Source organism: Phlebotomus papatasi, chromosome 2 (genome assembly GCF_024763615.1).
Source record: "Phlebotomus papatasi isolate M1 chromosome 2, Ppap_2.1, whole genome shotgun sequence".
Classification (NCBI taxonomy): Eukaryota; Metazoa; Arthropoda; class Insecta; order Diptera; family Psychodidae; genus Phlebotomus; species Phlebotomus papatasi.
Genome location: NC_077223.1, coordinates 53,020,432 through 53,042,470, shown reverse-complemented (window position 1 = coordinate 53,042,470; position 22,039 = coordinate 53,020,432). Strand labels below are relative to the sequence as shown.

General features: G+C 34.2%; 1 protein-coding gene across 2 annotated transcripts in view; it reads left to right on the top strand.

Moving 5' to 3' along the window:
* Positions 1-22,039, top strand: part of LOC129801641 (FH1/FH2 domain-containing protein 3) — an 85,913-nt gene that overhangs the window by 1,771 nt on the left and 62,103 nt on the right. For both annotated transcript variants that reach the window (XM_055846882.1, XM_055846883.1), the window contains exons 2-7: positions 2,887-2,937; positions 4,920-6,399; positions 6,472-6,886; positions 10,972-11,509; positions 11,567-11,922; positions 11,995-12,037. In XM_055846882.1, the coding sequence (XP_055702857.1) occupies positions 2,887-2,937; positions 4,920-6,399; positions 6,472-6,886; positions 10,972-11,509; positions 11,567-11,922; positions 11,995-12,037 (2,883 nt within the window). The remainder of the gene's footprint in view (positions 1-2,886; positions 2,938-4,919; positions 6,400-6,471; positions 6,887-10,971; positions 11,510-11,566; positions 11,923-11,994; positions 12,038-22,039) is intronic.

Below are 22,039 nucleotides of genomic sequence, written 5' to 3'. Positions count from 1 at the left end.
CGTCTTAGCGTGTAAGCTTAAACACGATAAGCTTAATATTTACTACGCGGAAAAAAATCAAAAATAACTAAGTTTTCTTTCAATTTAAAAATATGCGTAAGAAGAATTTTTAAATTTAAACCATCAAATATTGAAATTTTTGGACGGCAAGCTTGTAATTTTTGAAGCTCCGTTTGCAGGCGTTTACTTTCAAACAAAAAACACAATAAATACTAAACTTAAATCTTCAATTTTTTTTTACTTCACAATTGAGGGGTACATTTTAATGGGAAAAAACAAATAAAGAGTAAAAAGTTAAATTCCGCCAGTAATAAATTAAATTTTTTGAGTAAAATACTAAAATTTTGTCATTGGTTTTGGATCTAAAGGCTACTTGGATCTTCGTCAGCCGAAGCAACTCACTTTTTTTTGCATACCGAAATATAGTTTAAGGGAAAGGATAAAAAATGCTTGAAGAGAAAGCGATCGTAGCGCCATAAAGGATACAATAAAGAAAACTGAGTTTTTAGGGGACTATTTGGATCCAAAGACAATGATTTTGGTCAATGTAAATTTAAATTCACAAAAATTTTTCTAATTTTCGTAAAATCAAATTTTACATATCTTTTCTTCCATAAACCGATTGCATCTCCCAATCTTTCGCATTCTTCTTCTTCACTTGAATATCACAACAATTAAATTTCTATTTGAGAGTGTGAAAGAGTTGTTTTTACTCTTTTTTTTTACCCTTTAAGGACGATTGGAACACCGGTGTCCCATAAAGAAAATAATATTTCCTGACTACCTAAAGTTATTTTTTTTCTTATGTTTGTAATTGCAAAGTAGAAGGTTGAAGGAATCCAGGATATTTTTTGGAAGTCTCCAACTATTTGCTATCTAGTAAATTTTTAAGCTAAAAAATCATGAATTTTTAAATTCTCATAATGAAAATTAAATTTAAATATTTTTTATACTTTCATTTTTTTTAAGCAAAACTGTTTTGGGAAAAGGAACTACAATACTCAAACATAATATTTTTCATTAGATTGAAAATTATCATTCATTAATATTGTCAGAAAGATTACTTAAATTTTTAGGCTATTTTTATTCCTATCGTTCATAGAGACAAAAAATACACTAAATAAGACTATTGGCTTTTAGAAGGCCAGATATAAGAGCTTTTACTGGTTTTGTTCATTGATTTCATTTTTATTGCTGATTTTCGCTCCACGAAAACTGTCTCGTCGTTAAAGGGTTAAATATCTAAGATGGTTGCAAGTAAAATTTAAACCTTTTTATTATTTATTCCTTTTCCAAAAATTGTGAAGAAACCGACGTAGATAAATGGAATATGTGGGTACCGGAGTTCGTCGGGGGATTTGCAGTTACTCTATGTAAACATCAACTTTTTCCAGAGCTTTCGGCTCGGTCTCCAAGCCTTTATCTCCAAATCCCTCGACGAACTCCGGTTCCCACATATTCTTTTCCAAAAACTTGCATGAATATTACATTGCATTTAAATTTGATTTTACATTGACCAAATTTGATTTTTTGCTGACCAAATTTTATTTTTACTGGCCGTTTGTGCAGTGTCTCTTTGAATTATTTTGAACACTTGCATATTTAAGATAATTTCGGTAAAGTCTAATATTATAGAAAGTATGATATGTTTAAAATGGTTTTCGTTTAAAGCCAAAATCATAAATAGTAATTAGGGTTAGTATTATATTTAGTATTTGTGGCTTGTAAATCTCTTATGTTTAGTGAACTTCCAAGTATTTGATAAACCTCAAATATTTTACAAGTAGAACATACATTTTGATTAAAATAGATTCTATTCTATATTCCATTGCATTGATATGTATATACAATATATACGCATAGAATTCACATGTATAACTCTGAAATAATATTACAATTCAGGTTGTAATTTAATCTCTTTGGTTGCTAATTGACAAATTAGAAAATAATTTGGGAATTGACAAATGAGCAGTATTGAAATTTTATCACAAAATAGAGTTCTCAAATTTCCTTCTTTCCAAGAATTAAACATACCACAGTGTCACGGTCCGAGAGCAGCTCTTAGAGCTCAGGACCTGTGGGTTGAGGAGAAGAGGGCAAAAAAAAAGAATTAAACAACTTTTTGGTTTTCTTGGGAAAATGGATATCTCATTCGTGAGTAAAAGAAAAATACAATAAGTGATTTGCTGTTGATTAATTTTTATGGCTTTTCCCAACTGGAATTTATTGCATTGATGCACTTAAAGCTGCTCTCAGGCTGTACCATAAACATTTTTGTGTCATCATTTTGGGTGTCGTTCCTCTTCTTCTGTAGAGTGCCTTTGGCGTCCAATTCCGCGCATTTTGTGCCAGAAATAGGATGGCGAAGAGAGATGAATATTCGTGATGACTTTGGAAAGATTGGATGGAGGGAAAGGAGATGATCAGTAGGATTAGGAGAGAATGCACAAAATGCACGCAAGTTGCATTTTGAGAATGACAGGCTATTTATAAAAGTTGAGAGAATCCTCCTTGGATCAATGCTTTTTTTGCGGGAAAAGAGCCACTTTTTTCCCTGTACAGAAGTTTCTTTTTTTTTTTTTGGGAAATGCTCTCAATAGTATCAGAGAAAATTTGTCTCATGTCAATGAACTCTGGGAGTGATTTTCCTCCTCAAAAGATGCTCTTGGCACTTGGCAGAATTTTAAGGGCGCCAGTCAATGGACGATTCAATGAGAAAGTCGTTGAGAAAATTATACTCTTTAAATTTATGATGAGATAAAATTGTAGAAAAAGTTAGTAGACATACCCGACATAACAATTGATCCCGATTTATTTTTATATTACATCATGATAAAAATGTGCCAAGTCTTTCCTCCCCAGAAAATGTTCTTTCTGTGATTGCAGTTTCCGTGGAAATCCAACTACTCGTCTTATTCCTCAAAGTATGGTAGCAGGGTAAGAACTGCTTGTTCACCAATCACATTCCTCAATGTTAACCCTCACTGTGTGGACCATTCTTCACTCTTTCGATCCCATAAACCATACGAGAAATTTGTAGATATTCTCATACGAATTCTTAATTGGCAAATTTATCATATCCATTTTGTTTTAATTTTACCTCGATTTCAGAAGTTTTTGTTGCAAGATTTAAAGGAATGGATTTTGTTTTCATTAGACTGTGCAACGATGATTTTGTCCCTGGATTCTCATGCTATTTTTTCTATTGCTAGGGTCAAATGATTTACGAAAATACTTATCATTTTGATTTCATTTGGATTTTGCGCCCGGTATCTAGGCAAAACCGTTTTTGCCGTTTTTTGATACTTGGGTGCCTATATCTCCGATTCTGCTGAACCGATTTATTTCTCACTATGGAATAATTTGGTCTCCTTTTCATGCCCGATAAATCCTCTGAACAGATGAAGTTCGTACAATTGACACCAGGGGCGCTGTAGTCTCAAATATGTCAGAAAACATGGGAAAATCGAACTTTTTAGCAACTTTGATCAAAAATATCTCGAAAACTAGGACTGTCCCTAACAATCTGTTTTGTGGGTTTGATAGAGAATTTAATCAGCTACATTTTCGTCCATGTACAACTTTTCTCTCAGATTTTTTTTTAACCTCGATATTGAGGTTTAAACGAAAAATGAGCATTCAGCCAACTAAATAAAACCTTCACAATTTCGAATGTTATTGTTTTTTTTTCCTCACAATTAGGCAGTACAAGCTTTTATTATATTATTTAATACTTAAATATCGATATTATGGTGATTTTTATATGACATTTTAAGTTTTTAAATATCATTTTATTACTTGGAAACTTATATAAAACTAACGTATGTGATATACATAAAGTAACAATTACAAAATCAAAAACTAGTTTTAGATTTATTTCGACGAAAATCACGTAATTATGAGGTTAAAATTGTAGGATTGCAGATAAATGTAGGAAATTTTTTTTAAAGAATTATAAAATGAAATGAATTTAGAAAAAGGATTTTTTGCAAAATTTTCCATATGTAACTGGTATGTAAAAGGTAAAATAGATACTTATTGATTCTAAAACGTGAATTTAACAAGAAATATTCTTTGAAATATTTAAAATTTTTCAATATGCAGTTAATATGCCTTTTTTGTAATAGTCTTTTGAGATTGAAATAACACTGAAATCTTACTGAAGATATTGTTTGAGTTATTACCTTGTATTATATCTAAACACATTTTATAATGCAATAAGTATTAATAAAATCCTGCAAGTGTAATAAAAGTGAAAATAATACTCTGGGTTATCTAAACTTGAAAAGAAAAAGTCAAAATGTGCGAAATAGTTAAGTTTTTCTTTAGTTGGCTGAGTGCTTGTTTTTCGTTTGAACCTCAATATCGAGGTTAAAAAGCAATCTTAGAGAAAAGTTGTACATGGACGAAAATGTAGCTGATTAAATTCTCTATCAAACCCATAAAACAGATTGTTAGGGACAGTCCTAGTTTTCGAGATATTTTTGATCAAAGTTGCTAAAAAGTTCGATATTTCCATGTTTTCTGACATATTTGAGACTACAGCGCCCCTGGTGTCAGTTGTACGAACTTAGTCTGTTCAGAGGATTTATCGGGCATGTAAAGGACAACAAATTGTTCCATAGTGAGAAATAAATCGGTTCAGCAGAATCGGAGATATAGGCACCCAAGTATCAAAAAACGGCAAAAACGGTTTTTCCTAAATACCAGGCGCAAAATCCAAATGAAATCAAAATGATAAGTTTTTTTGTAAATCATTTGACCCTAGCAATAGAAAAAATAGCATGAGAACCCAGGGACAAAAAAAAGTTTAAAATTGTTGCACAGTGTTATAGTTTGAATTAGGTTCTTTAAACCTTGCAACTTTTATCATTACTGAAAAACGTCTTTGGTATCACTTTACGTGTGTAATTTTTCAGTTCACTTCATCGCGTGACGATGTCTCAAGTGAAACCAAAACATCTTCAACAGCAACTCCGAAATTCGGTTCCCTAGCAAGTCCTACAACATATCGGCCATCTTATTCTGGTGGCACCTACAGAAGTGTTCCAATTAAGAAAGAGCCCGTCACTACGACGTACTCTCGTTATGGAGGCAAAGAAACCAAAGAACCGGATAGGTCTACAAAAGATAAGGAGCCTGATTCTCCTAAAAAAAGCACAACTGTTGCTTCAAAATATGGATCAACCAAGGATCTTCCATCAGCTTCAACAAGAAGTTATGCAGGTGGATCCACAAAGGACTTATCGTCAACAGCCAGATCTTATTCAGGAGCATCCACAGGGAATCTCAAAAGCAATTATCCATCGACGAGTAGTTTGGCAGATACTTCAAAAACTAGTAGATATCCATCTAGTAAAGATCTAACAAGTTCAACAGATAAGGGACCAACTTCCAAATATTCATCGAATCATAAGTCAGAGAAAAAGAATGACGGGCCACCGGTAACGTTTAATACGCGATATGGGTCAACATTGAAAGTACCTAGGGAGCGGTCACGGGATCCTAGTCCATCAGTTTCTTCATCACTCGGAGTCAGTCGGTTTTTAAAGCCCGGAGACCGGTCCCGAGATCCTAGCCCGAATGTTTCAAAGACAGCGCCAAAATACGGAAGGACTTCGCGGGATCCTAGCCCGGTTTCACCTTCTGTTGCAATTAGTAGAGTTCGAAGTAGGGATCCTAGCCCAGTGGACCGGCCAGCTCCAACTTTGTTAAGAAGATCTCGAGATCCTAGTCCGATCGATCAACTGAAGGACCGATTTGGGTCTACATCGAGTGGATACAGCCCAAATTCATTTAGTGGTAGTAGGCTATACACCAGAGGATCCAGTTCTACGACATATCCGAAATTTTCTTCATCCTCTAGATCTGCAATTGGAGACAGTGCATTATCCTACATGACTCACAATGAGGCTAGAGCATGTACAACAGTGAGTAGGAAGTTTAAAGAAAAGACACCACCTTCGAAGATAGAGACAGAATCACCAGTTAAAGACAGTGAAAAACCAAATGAAGAAGAAGACATTGTTATGATTCAGGTGACAATGATTACAAGATCTACTTCACCAAATCCACAATCGAGTACATCAAATTACTTGAAGGCTCGAAGGGAAATAGCCAAAACTGTTGAAAAAACAATTGAAAGACCTCTAAAGAGACCACAAATGATCGACAAAGAAATCCAGTCTGATCGTTTGGATGATCCTACAAAGAATGTTAGGGTATCAGCCACAAGAGTATCTTCTTCTGTTCCCTGGTCATCTTATTTGGATACAAAGTATAGTCCGTCAACTGGATCATCCAGATATTCAACTTCAAACTCGGTGTCTCCTTCTAAAAGTTCAGCAAGTACTTCTACAAAAGAAAAAAGTGAAGAAAGTGACAAGAAAGAAGAAAAAGGTAAAATTTCATTTTTTTTATTTAATTTTTTCAATTTTATTTTTAATTTTTTCCATATTTTTGTGTCTATAGCAAAAACCAAAAGATCTAGCATCTCAAAGAGTAGTGACAAATCCAAAAGTCCTTCAAGTGAAAAGTCTAAAACACCATCTTCCAAGTCTTCAAAATCCAAATCACCGGAGAGTAGTAAGAGTCTTCCACCTCCAGTTCCGGGAAAGGCGGAGTCTCCTACAAAAACTCCTGGATGTATGAAGTGGGCAAATAAAGATTTCCGAAAGTCTGCTCTAAATATGGGTCCTGCAGATCAACCCAGAAAATCAAGATCATCATCATCACCAGTGGACTCTGCTGAGAGATTAGAAAGATCTCCCAGCTGCAGCTCATCAAGTAGTTTGAGCAACGCTGACGCTGTTGACTCGAGAAATATTCGGGAATCATCGAGGGGTTCACTTCTGGCAACGTCAGCGGACGAATTATCGATGGACAGGTCAGTTAATTTCGTCACAAAACGATTGCGCAGTTTTGTTGATCTGAGTGACAAAACCAATTTACAAATGATTTAGTAGGGGATTTAGTTGTGTTGCTTGAGACAGCAATAACTGTATTGAAAATAATCTTTAAATTGCTTTACTTTACAAAATACTAAAAGTAGTGATAATGCATTAATTAGGTGTGATTCCTTCACTGAGAAAAAAAAGAGGGTGCGATTAACTTTTTTTCCTCGTAACATTAACACTTTTTAGGTGTAAAAATATATCAATATTTTTTAATGTTAATTTTGCACCTTTTTAAGGGTAAAATTAACATGAAAAAGGGTTAATTTAACCCATAATACACCTAAAAAGGGTAATATTTACACCGATTTCGGGTCAATACTGCAGGGTAAAATTAACATTTCCGGAATGTTATTTTAACTTTTTCGGATTTCTCTCACAGTGTTCATAATCACACCTATTGTGATTCTCCGATTTTCTAAAAGTGCTCCGATCGAGCTGAAATTCACAGGGTATATGTTTTGGACATCCCTGATGCCGAAAATGGTAGGCCGCCATTTTCGGGTCCGGCCGGCCGTCCGGCTGTCCGTAGTACGCAATATCTCCGGTTTGGAAAGAGATATCTTCATAATTTTTTTTTATAATATACATATCTACTTGCGCGTACGACGATTTCTCTGCTATTAGTTTTTTGAAAAACCGATTCTAAACCGGTTTAGAACCGGTTTTTCTAGGTTTTCTCGAAATTGGCCTATGCAATTTGAACCATTTTATGTTCATGTTGTAGCGCTACTTGAGTAGACTAATTAAAAAAAAAAATGGAAATTGTTCCATGATTTCTCGAGATATTTCAAGATGAAGATTGTAATTTTAAGAAATTTTGCGCGTAGCATCGTCGGGTGGGAAAAAAGCGGAAGAAGCGGCGTAACACCTGGTATTGCGCTATTTCTCTCACTCGTCTCACTCTCTTTCGCTCTCTCTTATATACAGTGGCGACAAGATAAATAGCACACCTTCAGCGATTTTCCTATTTAGATGTTTTATGATACAATATCAATCTTTATTCCTGATCATGCTTTATTTTTTAGAAAATATAATGCCCATTATAAATAAAAATATAATTATTTAATATTTGTATCTGTTAAAACCATGTGTTTTTGTCATTTTATGAGTTTAGGTGTAATTCATGCGGCAAATTTAAATAGCACACTTTCATTTTCTCTGAAAATATTACCTGAAATTTACTTTTATTTTAAAAAATCATCAAATTCCTGTATTTTTGATCATTTGTAGGCATTTACGCTACAAATTTTCGTAAAATAAAGTTATGAGAACTGAAAAATCATGTAAGTAGAGCTTTTGGTTCAGATTTCCAAGTTTTACGTAAAAAAGTTTAGGATTACTAAGATTTTTTTTTGTAAATTATGTTCAAGGAAGATAACCATCAATTCAAGCAGAAAATTAGAAAAATTCCAACATGAATTACCTTTTCTTGAGAAGATTCTGCCATGTTCGCATAGTAAAATTGAATTCTTTTGCCGCCGTACAGAAAATAAAGCAACAAATTGAACACAATTTAAAGAAGTTACTCATATGAGCATTACTAAAAGTCAGTTATGTAAAAATACACGGTTTAGAAGTGTTTCCAAACGTACAGATTTAGTATTCAAACCATTCAAACGAAACCGTATCTGGTTTTTTATTTTTGTTAAAGAGCATATGCAGAAGGACCTGTAATTCTGGAATAATATTCTTTGAACCGATGTATTCCTGTTTAATATCATTGAATATGACATAATAAAAAAATTAGATGTTTCAAAAGTGAAGGATTTTGTCCTTGATACATAACTAAGAACGTAAAACTTAGCGGTGGTAATTTTATAGTATTGGGTTACTTTTTGCGAAGTGGCGTATGGTCTGTATCTGGAATATCAGGCAATATAAACGATTTTGTTTACAAGGATATCTTTGGACAAGACATGTACTTCAACATCGAAAAAAAAATTACTTTTGGTTTTTTAAGTTTTAACCAATCTAATAATTCCAAACACACTGCCAAGAGTTTTTAAAAGTGGTTCAATCAGAACAAAATTGACCTTCTGGTATGGCCAAGACGAAGGATCTCAATCCTGTTGAATTTAAAGGAAACGATTGACCACAAGACAAATCTCTCGAATGTGACTAATTTGGAATAGTTTTAAGTAAATATCCATACTACATGAAATACAATCACATTAGAATAATGCCAAATCCTGATTTCCTTAATGATCCTTCGTTGTCAAACGCTCATTTTTTCGGAAAGATACTTAACTAAGTTCTAATTAATCCAAATTTAATTTTCAAATAGAATTCGTAAGTTGTTAATTGCAGTAGAAGCCGGAAACTATCACTTCTTATACAGTGTGCTATTTATATTGTCCTCTCAATAAGTGCCATTTCAAGAATTTTTTTACCGTATACTAAATTTCTTGATAGAACTTTCAGGTTTTTTCTTCATATTCAAAATGTATTTATATACAAGTTCATTTATTATTATTAGTTTCATCATTTGAAAGCATAATTTTTCGAAAAACAAAGCATATATTACAGTATCCGAAACTGTGCTATTTACCTTGTCGCCACTGTATATTGAGTAGACACTGTTTATATATTATATTTCGCGGGTCGTGAAATTTTTCGCGAATTTTCGCGAGATGCCAAATTTTTTGCGGATTTTCGCGGGTCGCGAAAAATTTCGCGGGTTTTCGGGGGTTGGGAAATTTTTCGCGAGTTGTCAAACTTTTCGCGGGTCGCAGAAAATTTCGCGGACTTTTCCGGGCCGCGAAATTTTTCGCGAATTTTCACGGGTCGCAAAAAATTTCGCGGATTTTCCCGGGTCGCGAAATTTTTTGCAGATTTTTGCGGATCGCGAAATTTTTCACGGATTTTCGCGGGTCGCGAATTTTCGCAGGTCGTTAAATTTTTCGCATATTTTGCACTTCTTAAGCCTAAACGAAACTCTAGTATGATGTCAAGTTGGAGACCTAGATCTCTCATAGTTTCTGAGAAAATCGATTTTAGGGTTTTTAAACAATTTTTCTTCCAATTTTCCTTAGTTTCAAGTGAAATTTTGCACATATCAAGCCTGAAAGAGGCTCTAAATGGATATAAAGTTTGAAGCCTATATCTCTTATAGTTTCCGTGAAAATCGACTTTAAATTTTTTTTTTAGACATTTATATGCATTTCACATCCAATTTTCCTTATTAATAACGATAATACGCTAAATACAGTTTAAGAATTCCGAAAAATTTGCATTATTTATGTATAAATATTGTTTGAGTTTGCCACAATCCAAATTTGCAATGAAGGAATCGCACCTCTATAAACTGATCTAGGCTTATCACTGGCTTTTTTTTGATGTGGCTAGAAAATCGGACGAAAAAATTGCATGAATTTAACCCATTCCCTACCATGGTATTATACATCATATGCAAATTGAGTGATTTTAGATGATTTATTCCAGGGCAATTGATATTCGAATTTCTGTCGAGAATAGATTTTTAGTTACTTTAGTCCTTCAATTACTTGGAAAAAATAGCCCGACAGAGATGGGAATACATTTTGCTGTTCTTTTCTCGCTTCACGGAAAGTCATGCAAAAATTTTGCTCAAAATGGCGGACGTAAAATTCGACATCTCGTCGAATTTGGTAAAATTGGCCTTCATCCTTTTTCCTGATTTAAATTCCGATTGCCAGTCTTTTTTCTTGGATAGGTACTCTATCTAAATCAATAGAGTTTGTAATGAATTAATGTACAGAATTTAAATTCAGTGACCGTTAAGACGCCTGTTTGAGGGAGGCTCTCCGCGCCCCCATAACGGATAAAAAATTTTTCTTTTAAAAAAATTCATCTATTAATCTGTACCAAACTAATCCCAAAATATGAACATTCTATCTCTAGTATTTCTGGTATATTGACTGAATGGGTTAACAATTGAAATTTTGAATTGATTGAGAAAGATTCCGCGTTGGACGGTTGCTTAGCTAAACGACCGTGCCACACTCACACGTGAAATGATCCCTTTTTACACTCGTAGACCAACATCACGGAGTGAGTCAGTGGATGTCGTGTCGTCTAAAAATGAGGAGGCGAAATCATTCTTGATTCGAGCACTTGGACCTGTGTCTCTCTTAAATTCTAAAACTCCCTCGTCTCAGTTGTCGCCCGAGAAGCCTAACTGGTCAGTCGACAGTGCCACTAGTGATACTCCTGATAGTCTAAGACAGGAGGCTGAACTTGTGAGAACGGAATCATCGAGTGTGGGGGATACAATGAAGTACAGACTGAGGCATATTGATTCAGGAGAGAAGGCTTGGTGGTTGAATAACAGTGAGGGAGAAAGTGGTCAGGAGAAGAGGGATGAAAGCCCCAAGATTCAATACAAGATCAGGCATATTGAATCCGGGGAGAAAGCATGGTGGATGCTCAGTGAGAATTCTACAGATGCAGATAAAATTAGAATGCAACAGAGAAGTAGTTCAGAAGCCAAATCTGATACTCCAAATCCAAAGTACAAGATTAGGCATATTGAGTCTGGAGAACGAGCTTGGTGGCTTGGCCCAGAATCTCCAAAGGTATATAGAGAACGAAATATTTAGAAATACAATCCTCATTAGGTACAATTCAATTAGCATCAAATTTTTCAGCCACAACCCAAAAAATCTCCTGTTATGCAAGAAGAATCGTCGGAAGATGAAGAAGTGGTTAAAGCAGATCATCCTCTGGGTGATAGAGCTAGTCCTGAAGGTCTCGAATCAACAAGAAATCACTCTCCGTATGATAATGTACCCCAAAAGCCGCGCAAATCTCCGCGAAGTCTCTTTATTTCGCGCCACACAAACATCGATGACCTTCTTGGCGCGAGTCCAATCATGATGGCGGAGCGTTTCTCAGCTAGAGATGTCTTTGAGGAGATTTCGCCGTCACAAGTGCGTATCCATGACAGTACACCACAGATGCCGGTGATTCAGAGGAACGGCGAAGTCAGGTGTGTACCCAAGATGGCACCACTAGACTCGCGATTTTTTGATCTTTCCTTTCCTGTGCTTCTTTCTTGCAGGGAAAACAGCTGGAGTGCGACTTCAGGTGGCCAGAACCATTTGGTAAGTGTACAAAAAAAAAAACATGCCCCCAAAAACCACCTACACCATATGACTCAATCCATTGCAAGTCATCGACCCAAATGACTGCATTTAACCCTTTATCCCTCTTCATGAGGGACTTGGACTCTCCAATATTTAACCATTGGCCACGTGTTTCCTGATTAATTGCAAAAACAAACAGAAGATTCATTTTTTGGCAAACTTAACGTTTTTAGTGAATCAGAGATTCAGAGAAAGTGAGAATGCAGGTGAATCACTTTATCAGTTTATTTATAATTAGATTGTTTACAAAGTTTCACAAGATAAGATGTTGATATTGAAAATATTCTTAAATGTGAGTATTAATAGACATTTAATGGGAAGCATCAGGGGTAAGAATATATTAATCAATCATCTATTTCGATTTACTCGTAAAAAAAAAAGAATATTACAAATTTATAATCATGATAATGAATTTGCGTCAGAGATTATGGTTTCTTTATTAACTAAACAATTCTGTTTAAAAAAAATGTTCTATGAAATACAAAATGGATAAGCTCGTTTGATTCTTTGTATTTTGTAAAATTCCCAAAATTTATGATTAGCATTTTTTTTGAATTTTTCATAATTGTATTATTTTGTATTTATTATCTGATTGCCATCAACAAATACTGAGGAGTAAAGTTATTTAGGAAAAACCCCATGCTAACGAATTTGATACAGGTTGTCTGAAAAGTCAGTGTAAAATCATATTGAAACAAGTGATAGAATTTTTAACAAATAGTCAATAATTTTTACCACTCTACGTATGAAACTATGCCAAGTTTCATTTCGATCTGACACTGATTTCATTCTTGTCTTGTAGTAAGTCAATGGAAGTTGACAATGTGAGAGAATTTTTCAAAAATTTCCTATGCTTTGTGAAATGCTCAAATTTGTGACTTAGATGCTAATACCTCAAAAGTACTTTCGCAACCGATTTAACCCTCTAACGGGTAAGACCGCCTCCAGGCGGTCTTCACAAAAATCACATTTACAGCGACAATAAAGGTTTTATTTATTTAAAAGTGCTATAGTGTCCTCGGTAATAGTCTTATAAACATCTCTTGAAAGTTTGAACTCATTTTGACTCTTCGTTTTGTTGCTATTCCCAGTTTTGTGTGACAGGTCAGAGAAAAAGCAACAAAAAATATTTGTGCAAAAAAACTCATTTCCAATTTCCATAAAAATACCGATTTAAAGTTATCTGACTATAATAAATTTATTTTTTACTGAAAGATATGTCATTCTACTTTGTATATTTTATTTAAAAAATTTGAAAAAACTAAAAATGTGAATTTTAGAAGCAAAAAGAGTTTCAAAAAATTTTTATATTTTCTCACCTAGGGCCAAAACTAAAAGAGATAATGAAGAATGGATGGATTTTTCGACTTTTATAATTATCCTTGAAAACATTGTTTTAGAACTTTTTTTTTCGCATATTAAAGAAAACACCGTTAGAGGGTTAAACCGATTCATAAATTACTCAAGTAATCGACCAAAATGCCTTACGAGTAATGCAATTGATTTTGTGTTGGATATTAATTATCGGTTATAAATCGGTTCATTACCGGTTCAAAACCGATTGGAACCGGTTCAGTCTTGTTGGAAATTCCAAGACCTTTCCAACGAGTCCAAACGTGACCCCATATGATTAATAAGTGCGCTATCTAAAGCCTAAAAAGGTAAAAAAAAACCTTTGACCTTGAAAACCTGCAATTATTCAACGGTATTTTCATATAAGGACGAAATGTCCGCTTGGGTAATCTCTAAAACATACTTAAAGGGGTGGCAAAGCGTTCCAGGCTTTGCGAAATGCTCGAACTCTTGACTTAGATGCTATATACCTCAAAACTACTTTCGCATCATTTACCATTTACCGGTTTTCAACCGATTTGAAACGATTTATAAATCATTCAAAAGATTCCCCAAATTTTTTTTAAAAAGCAATAGAATTGATTTACAGATAAAAATTATTTATCGGCTATAAACCGGTTTATTACCGGTTCAGAACCGATTGGAACCAATTCAGTTTTATAGGAAATTACAAGGCCTTTCCAACGACCCCAAACATGATACCATTTGCTTGATAAATGCGCTTTCTAGTATCTTTTAACCTTTGACCTTGAAAACCCGTTATTAGGAATGATTCAACGGTATTTTCGTATAATAATAATCACTAAAACATATCCAAAAATGAAAAAAATCGCACGACGCATTTTCGAGCAATCCCAAAAAAAATATGGTTTTGGAGGGGAAGGGGAGGGGTGGGGAAAAAATGAGGGTCGACTTATGGAGGGGTCCCCCGAAGATCCAAAGTCGCTATCTCTTACCGTTTGGCCTCTAGAGGTGGCGACAGTCGAACGAACAGACGGACAGATCGACAAACTGCGTGACGACATTTCTCAGAAATCGCGTCTGAAGATTTGTTGACAAAAGTGGTTTCCGGGTGTGGAAGGTGGAAATTTTGGGGGGTGAAAAAATCGAGGAATTATACAGTGGCGGCCAATATAATAGAATCAGCTCCGCAATGACCACTATTTTACCTTTAACATTTTTGTTTATTGCAATTCATTGAAATAATTTTGATATAGAAATGTTCAAATAATCACCTTACGTCAAATAAGTATCGTTTTGACCGCTAGAGGTCTCTATTTTCCACAGAATACATCAATAGTGAAATTTGGTTTGAACAACATTTCATTTCAATTAAAGAATATGGTCTATGAATCGAATAAGTTTAAATAAAGTCATATTTAGAAACCATAAATGACAGTTTTCTAATTTTTTTGGCCGAACAAAATTTCATTATTGACGTGTTCTGTGTAAAACAGAGACCTCTAGCGACCAAAACAACCCTTATTTCACATTTATAATAATTTTAAGTTTTTAACTTCAGAATTATATCAACAAATGGGGAAAAATACAAATGTTAAAAAAATATAAACTTTGCAAAGTGATTCTATTATTTTGGGCCGCCACTGTATATACTGCTCTCTCTGTGGAGTTCGAGCAGTAAAATGGAAAAAAAAATCTCACAACACATTTTCGAGCCATAAAAAAAGGTTTTTATGGGGTGGGGGAGGGAAGGGTTGAACGGAAAATCCTAAAATATATGAGAAAAACATTAATTTTAGCGTAGATAAAATCATTTTCATCAAGGCCATACGTTCTTATAAATGCTCTTCGACAATGCTGAAAATCAAAGTTTCGAATTACGAATTCCTTGGTTATTCACCGTATTCGCTACATTTGATTTTTAGGACTTGTATCATTCCAGAAATTTAAATGAAAATCGCAATGAGAATCGAATACGAATATTGAATCGAATACAGAAGCAATAGCTGCCCTATAGGAGCATATATTTTAAACTTTTCAGACACATTCTCCCACAATGATTTAGGATTATTCTAAGTGCGTTGTTGTTATAGAAAATTATTTAGCATAAAAAAAATATAGTTTTGAAATTATGTAATGTGAACTCTTTGGACTTTACTTTATCTTTACAAATCTACAAAAACTAATTCAATTCCACAGATGATCTCAAAATTGCTGATTCAATTGCTCAAAATTGAAACTTATCAGAGATTCCCAGGTTTTACACAAACTCAAACTTGCTCTAATTTTGACTTGATTTAAAATATTTTTAACATTTAATAATGATTAAAATAATAATCAGATATCATTTCCATCAGTTTCTGACTAATCTTTCTCTCTGCTTAAACTAAGAAATGGATTACTTAATGGGCAACTGATAACGAAATCGGTTATGAACGAGCGATTATTCTTCACAATATTTTTTTTGTAATATTTTTTTTGCGTACTTAGTATGAATTAAAGAAGCACAAAAATGATTTACTGTTATTACTTTTGTGAAATATGGACACATCTCATTCTAGTTGTTTCTCTTTGCTCTCCAATTTCAAAGGTAAAAAAGCATATTTTCTCAGTAGATTAGTAAAAATAGTCAGTAAATTTAAATTTTCAATTTTAAGTAGAAATATGAAGCCAAGAACCATCTTGAAATCTCAGAATATTATTTTAAGCTTAAACACATTTCTGCTAATTTTTTTTATTATGCTATTTTAGAGAAAAAATCATACTTTAACTAGTAACAACGTAAAAAAAACTTGATGTTAAAGGACTCAAGTAAATATAAAAGAAATAAGCATTTCTTTCTCAAAATTTAGTATGAGGTGGTTTTTACAAGAAATTGAATATCTTATATTGCCTCTTGAAAAATTACTTAAATGAGTTGATGCTCTTTAATTTTGAAAGATGGTATACGCAGTATATTACCCTTATTTAAGTTGGAACAATAAAAAATTGGGTGTTGTCTGAAATTATTGAATAGTACAGTACGTAGGGATCAAAATCATGTTAGATAGAGCTATGATCCCGATAAAATATTTTAAAGTCCATCTAGAAGATGCTTAATAGGTATGATTTTTAGATTCTTCATATAATTGTTTCACCTAAAATTTTCAAAGTCGCAAGTCGTATTGAGAGAATGATTTGAAATTTCTCTAAATATTTGGAAATGTACTCATGTTTTTGCCTGATAACATACAGTTTAGTCCAGAGACGAAAGTGAGAGCGCAGTAAAATATTTATCAATAGACATTTTATCAGTGATCTATTTTTTTTTTTTTTGAAAATTCTTTGTACGCCTTGACAGATATAATTTTCGCAGTAATTTTCGGAGTATTATCTGTCGACTTTGACCCTGTTCAAAATAACATGAGCATTTAAATTTAAAAGAACATCACTCTCATCAATTGCCAAGTGTTTCCTTTCAGTGACCTACTTCCGAATGCTCCATAAAAAGCTCCATTATAGTCTTTTCCGTGTCAGCCAGACAGCTTTTTTTTAATGGGAAAATTTACTTAATTTTCGGACACTTTCCTACCCATTTTCCACTTTAAAACTCACGTAGATTGTTAACGTGAGGTGTGTTTGCAGTGTGAATTGCAGTTTTGAGCGCAATGAGGAGTAGAAAAATCAATAAAAGTCCCTAATAAGACGTGTTGGAGAATGCAAGCTACTCAGGCTAGCCACTCTTTGTTCTAAAAATCCACTTTGAGCACTCTCACTGAGACGGATCACGGAAGAATCAGGCATTGTATGAGATGGATTATTAATAAATTCCCACTTTTTCTTATGATCGCGAACGTCACGGCGATTACGAGGTGAAAATTCTTCAAGAGGTGTGATAATGAAAGAGTGTTCGTGGCCAATGTAAACAGGTGTGTTGGGCAAGAGATTAGAAAATACGTGAGATCAGCAATGAGAAGTTAGTAGTTTTTAAATAGATTCCTCAAACACACAATCCCATTTTCAATTCTAATACTCCAAATTCTCTGGATTACACAGAAACACTTTTGTGGGACGGAGGAGGAATTGTAAATTTAAACATGTTACTCATCAGTTGTTTTTGGTTGAGGGCCAATAAATGGTGGAAATGCACGCGACGACCCACATTTTCCTAAACACTTTTCAATTCTGCCGCATTCACCTCTTTGCAGTGTGGGGGTTATATATGTTACACCTTTTTTACTTTCTAGTCCAACCCTTTTGTTAGGTGGTTGGGCTGCGGAAAATTTTTATAAGAGATTTATGTTTTTATAGTGTTTTTTTTTCTAAGAGATATATTACTAAAGCTCCAATTTAGTTTAAGGTTTTTTTTTGTACCATATAATACTAAAATTTGATTTCGATTTATGGGTCTAACGAAAATAAAATGATAGTCAATTGTAAAATTGCGAAAATTGAACCGGAGTTAGTTTTATCCAAATAAAATTAATCTTAGTCGAAAATTACAAAGTGATATATTTTGATCGTTTTCTTTAACCGCAGTTTTACGATTGATTAGTTTTGTAACTAAAATATACTAAACTAAAATTTATTTTGCCTTCTGACTTTGAAAAGTTGTTAGGACGGGATTACTGAAGGACATTGATGTGCATACATAGGAAACATATCGAAAGACTAATAATTAATTAGATTAATTATCAAATTATTTACCAATTTATTATTTCATCATCATTTACCAATGACCAAAGTGTATATCTTTTACTCTTCAGTTACTAAACTTGTATAATACAGACGAAAAACGGACAAATATCGGTATGTGATTTTTTTTTAATAAAGTTTCAGGAATTCCAAAATTATACTAAAACATACTTTCTTATTAGTACGGAGTCGAAAAATGTATACAACTCAAAATATTTCGGAAATAACACCTTTATTTTAAAATCATTAGGGGAAAAGCTCATAATTTTGTCCAGTTTCTTATTTTGGACAATTTGAAGATAAAACTGGACACTAAAAATAAATTGATTAAAATTTTTGATTTTTATTCCAATATTTGATGAATAATGGATTCTATCTAAATATTTGTTCTTTTTGGAAGATTTTAACACTAAATACGTTAAATTTTGAATATGATTTGAGTTGAAATTGCTTTGTTGAAAATTCAGTGTGAGCAATTGCTTACGAGAAAGGGACAGATAATCCTAACCGGCTTATGTAGGTGAGATTCTTAACGCGAGCTAACTCGGAGTGCATGCAAATTCGATTTGATGCTGAAGTAAGGAGACGCCATTCAGTTATCTTGAATAAAATTCGTGAAATTATACAAATTTTGTATTTAAACCAAAATATCAAGGATTTGGATGAACTGACAGAAAAGTGTTATATGGGTGAAATGTAGACCAGAATGTTGTCTATAATTTTTCCATAGAACATGATCTCATCGATTACTCAGAAGCCAAGATAATCGAGGTTTTTTGTTTCTTAACTCGTTTTTTATCCATCAGAGGTGCCCCAAGTAGTCATTTGTTGAACTTCAACTATATCAAATAATTGTTGTATTCTGTGGGATTTTCCATTTAAAACCCTATTTTAAGTGTCTTGGTGGAGTAGAGGCAGTCAAATTGGCATCTGAGTGATTTCAAAGCGTTATTATTGGAAAAATCAATTTTTTCACACTTAAACGGCAAAATCGGAGTGATAGCGTAGTCTGACCGGAAAATGATGTATGGACGAAATGTAGAGACAAATGTCCTCTACAATTATGTCGAAGCAATCATCAAAATCGGTTCAGCGACAGTCGAGATAATTGAGGTTATGTGATATTGAAATTCGTTTTTTGACTGTGGCGCCCCTGGTGTTGGTCCCACGAAGTTCAAATGTTCTAGAAAGTTGTAGTATTTGGTGAGATCTTTCGTTTAAGCCCTCATTCATCAAAATCGGTCACATAGAACCGGAGATATGATTTTTTAAATTTTGTGAACTTTGACCCCTCATATCTCCGGTTCTATTGAAACCACAGCGCGCATACGCACCATTTTGGAAACGTCCTAGACTGGACTACAACATACTAAAATTTCATTAACTTGCACAATGCCGTTTTTGAGAAAAGTGACTTTGAATTTCGATGAATTTTGACGCTATCACAGCGCCACCTGTAGTGACTTTTTGAACTTCCATCTGAAAGTGCTCATCGAGACGAAACCAAAAAGGTAAAATTTAGGTCGATATGTTAATTAGAACCGGAGATAGAGGCCGGTCAATGTTCGAACTTTGACCCCTTATAGCTCGGGTCAGGGGTTATGGATCGACTTAAGGTTTTTTTTGTTTGATAGGTATAATCAACGGCTACAACATACTAAAATTTCAGCCCGATTGCATAAGGAATTTTTGAGTTATTTAACTTTTAAGATTTAAAAATTTTCTTTTTAATAATAGCGCCCCTAGCGGTGGTTTTATGAACTTGCGATGTTAGAAGAGTAAGTGGCATTTCACGAGAGCTTTCCAAAAAGCCCTCATTTTTTAAATTCTGACAATTATAACCGGAGTTATGGCCATTTTAAGAAATTTTTTTTGGACCCTTATAGCTCGGGTCAGGGGGGTCGGGGGACCTTAAGTTTGGTATTGATGGAAAGCTCTAAGGCCCAGCTATAACATACTAAAATTTGAGCCCGCTCGATGCCATAGGGCCGGAGCTATTGAGAAAACAAAAAAAGGGGGGTCTTCAAAATGGCGGAAGGAGGGGTGGGGGGTGGGGGGTCAATGCACCATGTTGCAATTTTCATACGATATTTAACCTTTGCCGAAAACCGCAAGTCGATATCTTTTTTAGTTTAGGAGCTATTAAGCTCCAAAGAGCGGCCGGACGGCCGGCCGGCCGGGAACGTAACTTAGCCCCCCATATATTCGTGATCAGGAAGTGGCGAAACACATTTTGGCCAAATTTGAGGTCGATCGGACGACATGAAATTTTGTTAGGATTATAGTAGGTGAGATTGTTAAGAATCTCACCTAATATGACAGAACCTTGTGTTTACTTCAGTCTTATTTGCATGTGGTGAAGTACTAACAATGTTTCTTCGCTTTTTTTGAGTGATATTATTGAATATTCATTGAATATTGTGTTGATTCACGTTAGTAGTGATTTGTACATTTGACCTGAAGTGAGATTTGCCTTGTGAATTAGATTTTTCGTGTGAAAAATGGGAAAATTTCTAAGACATTCACCAGTGAGGTGATACTCCTTATTTTGGACAGGTGTTTTTCTCTGGAAGTTTCGTGAAGTTTTAGCTTTTCTGATGACTAGATTGGACAAATTGCCTGGAGAAACAAAGGAGCATCATCTCTACGAAAGAGATGTAGTGAGAAAAGCCTTGAAAGGCTCTCAGAAAGGTCAAGGAATGAGCGAATCCGCGAGTACTTGGAGTACAGAAGTCAACTCATTTTAATGAATGATATGGAAAGTTTCCGGGCTTCTTATGACATTCTACGTTTCCCTTATATGAACAGGAAGAGAACTTAGTAAGATTGGTTCATGAAATGAAGAACAATGGGCATTCTGTTGGGGCGGATTAGCTGTCCAAATTTACAGCCAAGTTGTCCAAATTAATAACCAAGTTGTCGAAAATAGGAGTCAAATTCACCTCTACATATCAATTCATTTTTAAAAGTATTAAAACTAATTTTAGTAAAAACAAAGGCAATAAATCCTTGCTAAGTTTCTAAACAACCCTTCTGAAAAGAGAGTAATAAAAAAAGTCAATTAGTATTGAAAATATCGCACTTCAGACTTGAAACATCGATGCTTACAAGCAGACTGTCCAAAATTATGAGCCCTTACCCTATATATATTTCTTTTAGCTCAATTTTTTTTTCCAATTTTAGCTTTTGTGGTCTGAGATGAAATATGATCTCTTCAGATCAGGCTCAAATTTTGGATATACGTGTTTTGATACTCATAGATCTCGAATACCATATACCGTACAAATGCTTCTGGAGAAAGAACGGAGAGAGGTATTAACATGCGGTTTTCGGCAAAGGTTAAATGTCAATAGCTGGTTAGAAGTTGATGTCAGATTTACCCCCCCTCCCATTCCGCCATTTTGGAACACCTTCAAACTATGTTTTCTCAATAACTCAGCCCCTATGGCATCAATCGATCTGAAAGTTTAATATGTTACAGTTGGGCTTAACAGCTTTAGATTAAAAAAAAGTCAAGCCCCTTCGACCCCCCTGACCCGAGCTAGATGGGTCAAAAATTTAATTTTAAAATGGCCATGGCCATATTTCCAGTTTTACTTGTCAGAATTTGAAAAATTTTGGTGATTTCGAAAGCCCTCGTTAAATGCTAATATAGGGTGAAAGGAACGTCTATTGATACTTTAAGAATTCGTGTCAGCACCTATTGACACCCTACTCTGTACCATTTGGGATATGAAATTTGAACATCTCTGTTTATAGTAAAAGGTATATTACAGAAAAAACGTTATATTATTAATATTTTACTAGATACATTAAATAATTTTCAACATTTTGACAAAAGTGTCTATAGGGGTTCCCTGTCAAACAGACGTTCCTCCGACCCTATAACTCTCTGGACACCCCAATTTCATCCGATTTAATCAAAGATCCGATTAATCCAAAAATCGATTTTCAAAAATTCGATCCCATCTC